We start from the raw sequence: 4,595 nt of genomic DNA, 5'->3' as shown, positions 1-4,595 counted from the left end.
TGGCCAGTGCTGCACTGGTGGACTCAAGAGGAGAACCTAGTCATACAGTTCACGACAGTTTTTGCTTTTTATCGAAAATCTCACCAGTGAGCAAAGATTTAATGCAAGACTGTGTTTGTGAAACACTCCTCTGATATCACCTGCACAGACTGATCAATTTTTACAACACACACACACGCGCGCGCGCGCACACACACACACACATACTCACACTCTCTCAGGAACATACCAGCACACACTCACGAGATACCATTTAAAATACAAATTAATGAATTATAAGTCATATTAAAGAAGAAAAAATATCTGGACTTCATTTTCCCAATTTCATCCCAAAAAAGTGATATTTACAATCACACTGTGACAGATCATTAAAGACCTATGGAGGTCTTTAAAATTACAAAAAGAAGTTGTTAAATTCATTTCTCTATTCACTTGTTTCATTTTTTTCCCTCCTGTTCTGTCCTTACTAATATCTTCTCAAAATTCACAGAGCGTCAGGTGGACCTACAGTAATATGTCGGCCTTTGATGACTTCATCAGAAGAGTATTTCTCTACAGTACAGGACATGTTATTGGCAAAAAAAGAAACATAAAACAAAACCAAGAAAGCAATGCAGCAAGCAAGAAATAAATAAAACCTAAAACCACGGGCAGGGAAAAGGAACTGAGAGGAGAAGAGACTTCCTGTTTTAGTTAAAGCTCATTTGCCCTGAGGGCCAGTTTTACGGTAGTTTGTTTTTGTTGGTTTGTTTTTTTTTTTTTTTTTACTTTTTCCCTTTAATATATCTCTTTTTTGTCTTTTTTTATATTCAGAGAAAGAACGAGTGCCGTGAGAGGCCTCTGGCAGAAGGCCTATACATTTTAAGTGCTTGGCAAAAAAAATGACAGGCTCACAAGTAGTCTTCAGAACACGCGCACACATCCTGCTAAAAACGAACGCAAAATGACACTGAGGAGAGAGGGCGGGAAGGGTGGAGAGGTGGAGAGGTGGAGGGGTGGAGGGGACTCCCTGGTGCTGCTTCATCACGTTTTGTTGTCTATTTTTTCTGTCGTCTTCTCCGTTCTCTTCAGGTGAGGTAGAGTGGCTTGTCCCTGCCTATCATGCTGCCGCTGTGGGACGGAAGCACAGAAGAGGAGACGTTTGAACCGCACACGTTTGAACCGCACACCGCCACATCCGTAGCCCCACACGAGTCTTGGATCGCGCAACTCCCGAGTTCGGCCAAACTAGCAACACTGTGCAGGAACGCTGGAATGATCCGGTTAGCAGCCGTGTTGCTGTTTAGTCGAACTAGATACAGCTTGCATGAGAACATTTGGTTTGATTCATTCTTACGGCAGGAAAAATGTACGTACAACCTTATTTCGTTTTAGATAAAATCTTTGTGTACATGAAATGAACACACGAAAGGCAATTCATAACATGATGTCTGCTGAAATGCTTTTCATTCAGGCAACAAGATGGCCCACTACAAACTATCCCGTAAGATATTACACAGCAGGGTCGGTCCTCAGCGCGAGCTTCCACAAGAAGGTTTTGTATGACGTTCTCTGTCAGTCACCCGGTGACAGACCCAGAGCGAGGCAGAGGAGGCCAGGCCGTCCACCAACGTGCGCTCAGCTGCGGTGCTAGCTCTCACACGCAGACTGAAGAAGCTCAGCTAAGGTGGGCCAGGTCTACCTCAACAGCAGCTGGTGTCCACACGTCTCCAGCCAGAACAGCAGGTGTGTGGCCCTTATGAAGGAGCCGGCCCCCTTTAGGAGGGGCAGTGGCAATGTCTAAGCTCCACAAATCCACTTCTTGTGAAAATAACAGGCCTGTTAGGTGTTAGCATGCTAGGCAACCCCACTGAGAAGAAAGCTACAAACTCCCTTTAACAACGCAGGGCCCTTTAGATGTGACGAGGATGCGAAGACCCCCTTTTCAAAGGAAACCACTAAACGGTCAGTCCGCTCAGCTGGGGCCATTACTGAAAGATTTATCAGTTCAGGGAAGCAGGGTCTATGTTTATGAGCGTGTAGTACTGAAGTCCTGAAGTACTGAAGGTGAGGCTAAAGGCCACAACACACGTTCAGTAACTTCTGCATCCTAAATGCTAGGGTGACAAGAGCTTGGAATGTGTAGTAAATGAGGAACTGTGTTAGGAAGGAGTCACGGGAAGGGAACACACACACACACAGACACACACACCACACCTGCAGTGGCTTCCTCCACACTCCCGATTGCAGTAGTCGCTGTCCCAGTCAGGGTTCTGTCCCACTGGGTTTGGAGCCCCAGGAGACTGAGAGCCACCCACAGTTTTCTGATACTCTGACTGTAAGTGAGAGAAACCCTGAGAGAGAGAGAGAGAGAGAGAGAGAGAGAGGCACAGAAAAAGAGAGCCCTCATTTACTGTTACCTCTGTAGCAATTCAAAATATTGATTTCTTTTCATCAAATTCTACAAAGTGATGAGCAATTTAGAAAGACAAGAGGTGGATAAGAAAGGACTGTAGTTTGACATGCAATCTTCAAACTGTAGCCTCCTCCCTTTATCTTAAAGAACCGCCCTCCCCGCCTCCCTGACCCCCCCCCCCCCCCCCCCCCCCCCAAAACACCTTTGCCACATTGCGAAGAGGTGCTAAGCAGAGAGAGTCGGCTTCTAAAAGCAGCCGGATTCACTCGGATTCACACGTTGCAGGTCTCTGCTGACTCAAATGGCACCTTGGTGCACATCTCTCAAAACAACACACCAGCTAGTGTCCCCCGCCACCAAATCTCACACTTCATTACAATGTATCCACTGTAAGCACACACCACCCAAGATTTTCCCTTCAGTTAAGGCTGTGGGAGTTGCCGCTAAAGGTTTTCCGACGCTGTGGAAACGCTAGAAAACAGGCTGAACCTCTCGCTTTGAAGCGTGCTCTGCCCTCTTTGACTATGCCATGAGTTCATCTTCGCTTGTCTCGCACACCAACCTGCTGGCCTGGGGGCGGGGAGTGGAGGGAGGCCTGGAGGCCCATCTGGTGAGAGATGATTGGCTGTGACTGGACCTGCTGCATGCGGATTGGCTGGTTGAGAAGGGAGCCCTGGTGCAGGGAGAGCTGCTGGTGGAGAGGGGGGCTGATCTGGAAGGAGGCCGGAGGGGAGGCACTGAGGGCGGGCAGCATGGCCGAGCGCGGCAGCCCGTGGCGGGGCGCTCCGGCCGCGTAGCTCTGGAGGTCGGACAGGGGGAAGGGGCTCGGGCCCAGGTAGGGGGAGGAGGGCTGCGGGGGCACGCTGTACAGGGGGGGGGTTGGGGGGCATCATGTGCGACGAGGTTTGGTTGGACTGGGCATTTTTGCTCTCCACCGGGTCATTGTAGGTCTGAGAGAGAGAGAGAGAGAGAGAGAGAGAGAGAGAGAGAGAGAGAGAGAGAGAGAGAGAGAGAGAGAGAGAGAGAGAAACAGATCATTACGGATCAAAGACGTTTGTAAACTTATATCCATCAAAGCACATAACCACAAAATTTCATTATACTGGGTTTCTAGTTTAGATGTGGCAGTTTAAGAGTCTGAGAGAGGCTAGCGCAGACTTAACGTTTAAGAGTCTGAGAGAGGCTAGCGCAGACTTAACGTTTAAGAGTCTGAGAGAGGCTAGCGCAGACTTAACGTTTAAGACTCTGAGAGAGGCTAGCGCAGCTAGTGAACCTCAGAGAGTATCCTCTACACTCTGGCAGCCTCATTATTTAGTTCAGTTTTAAAAAATGGACATGTCCAACAAAGATATTTATCGAGCAGAAACATTTGGTAAAACCAGAGTAAACACAAATTCTCTTCTGGTTTCTGAGGCAGATATGGTTGCCAGTGAGTCTTTACAGTTTCTATAATCCAAATTCACAAATCGTAAATGGTGTTAATAGGTGTGTGATGAAAAGCTAGTGCCTGAATTTGCTGTCACAACAAGCATGACCAGCCTAATCACACACATTGGAAAGCATGAGAGAACTGATCAGTATGAAAATGTAATATGGTTGAATGAAGTGATGACCAAAACCCATGTAGAAATAAAGAGACATATAAGTGTGTAAGTACATGTAAGTGTGTGTGTGTGTGTGTGTGTGTCCACATGTGCTTGAGATAAGTCACCTGCCCCAGCAAATTTCCAAACAAACCCATCGTAAAATTAAACAAGTCAACTTGGAGCTGCTCCAAGAAGCAATTTTTTAAAACCCTCCTCCATACCATTAGAGTAAAATCCCAGGTTTATACAGAACCATAGATGGATGAACACAGAACCCATTACATGCAGTGACACACAGCACATGTCCCAAACCTGTGCAAACAACATTTTGGACCAGCATCTTGCAGCCTTCATTAATTCATTCTGAATGGGTTTTGCACTACCAAAATACATCAGAGTTTTTGCAGTTAGGCCCATGTGTCTGGAAGAAATGCTAATATATCGTTTGACATTTGTATTACGGATGAAGAGGGAGGAGTGGCTCCTTTAAAACAGGCTTTTCAGCTGCCTGCCATAATCAGCCAACATACATTTATCGAGGCATAACGCTCACAATAACGTATTAACCTACAAAATGCCGCCAGGTGCGCGCCCAATCGGGGATGAGCGGGAAA

At 46.9% G+C, this 4,595-nt stretch overlaps 1 protein-coding gene across 1 annotated transcript in view; it reads right to left on the bottom strand.

The window, feature by feature from the left end:
• Positions 1-712: 712 nt before the first annotated feature.
• The window catches only part of tox2 (TOX high mobility group box family member 2), a 27,582-nt gene continuing 23,699 nt past the window's right edge, over positions 713-4,595 (bottom strand). The window contains 4 exon segments of the mRNA XM_076996579.1: positions 713-1,110; positions 2,197-2,333; positions 2,958-3,272; positions 3,274-3,345. Of these exon segments, the coding sequence (XP_076852694.1) occupies positions 1,068-1,110; positions 2,197-2,333; positions 2,958-3,272; positions 3,274-3,345 (567 nt within the window). The 3' untranslated portion in view covers positions 713-1,067.

This window comes from Brachyhypopomus gauderio, unplaced genomic scaffold (genome assembly GCF_052324685.1).
Source record: "Brachyhypopomus gauderio isolate BG-103 unplaced genomic scaffold, BGAUD_0.2 sc711, whole genome shotgun sequence".
In the NCBI taxonomy this organism is placed as follows: Eukaryota; Metazoa; Chordata; class Actinopteri; order Gymnotiformes; family Hypopomidae; genus Brachyhypopomus; species Brachyhypopomus gauderio.
The sequence above is the reverse complement of the archived record's forward strand: the minus strand, read 5'-3'. Positions and strand labels throughout refer to the sequence as shown.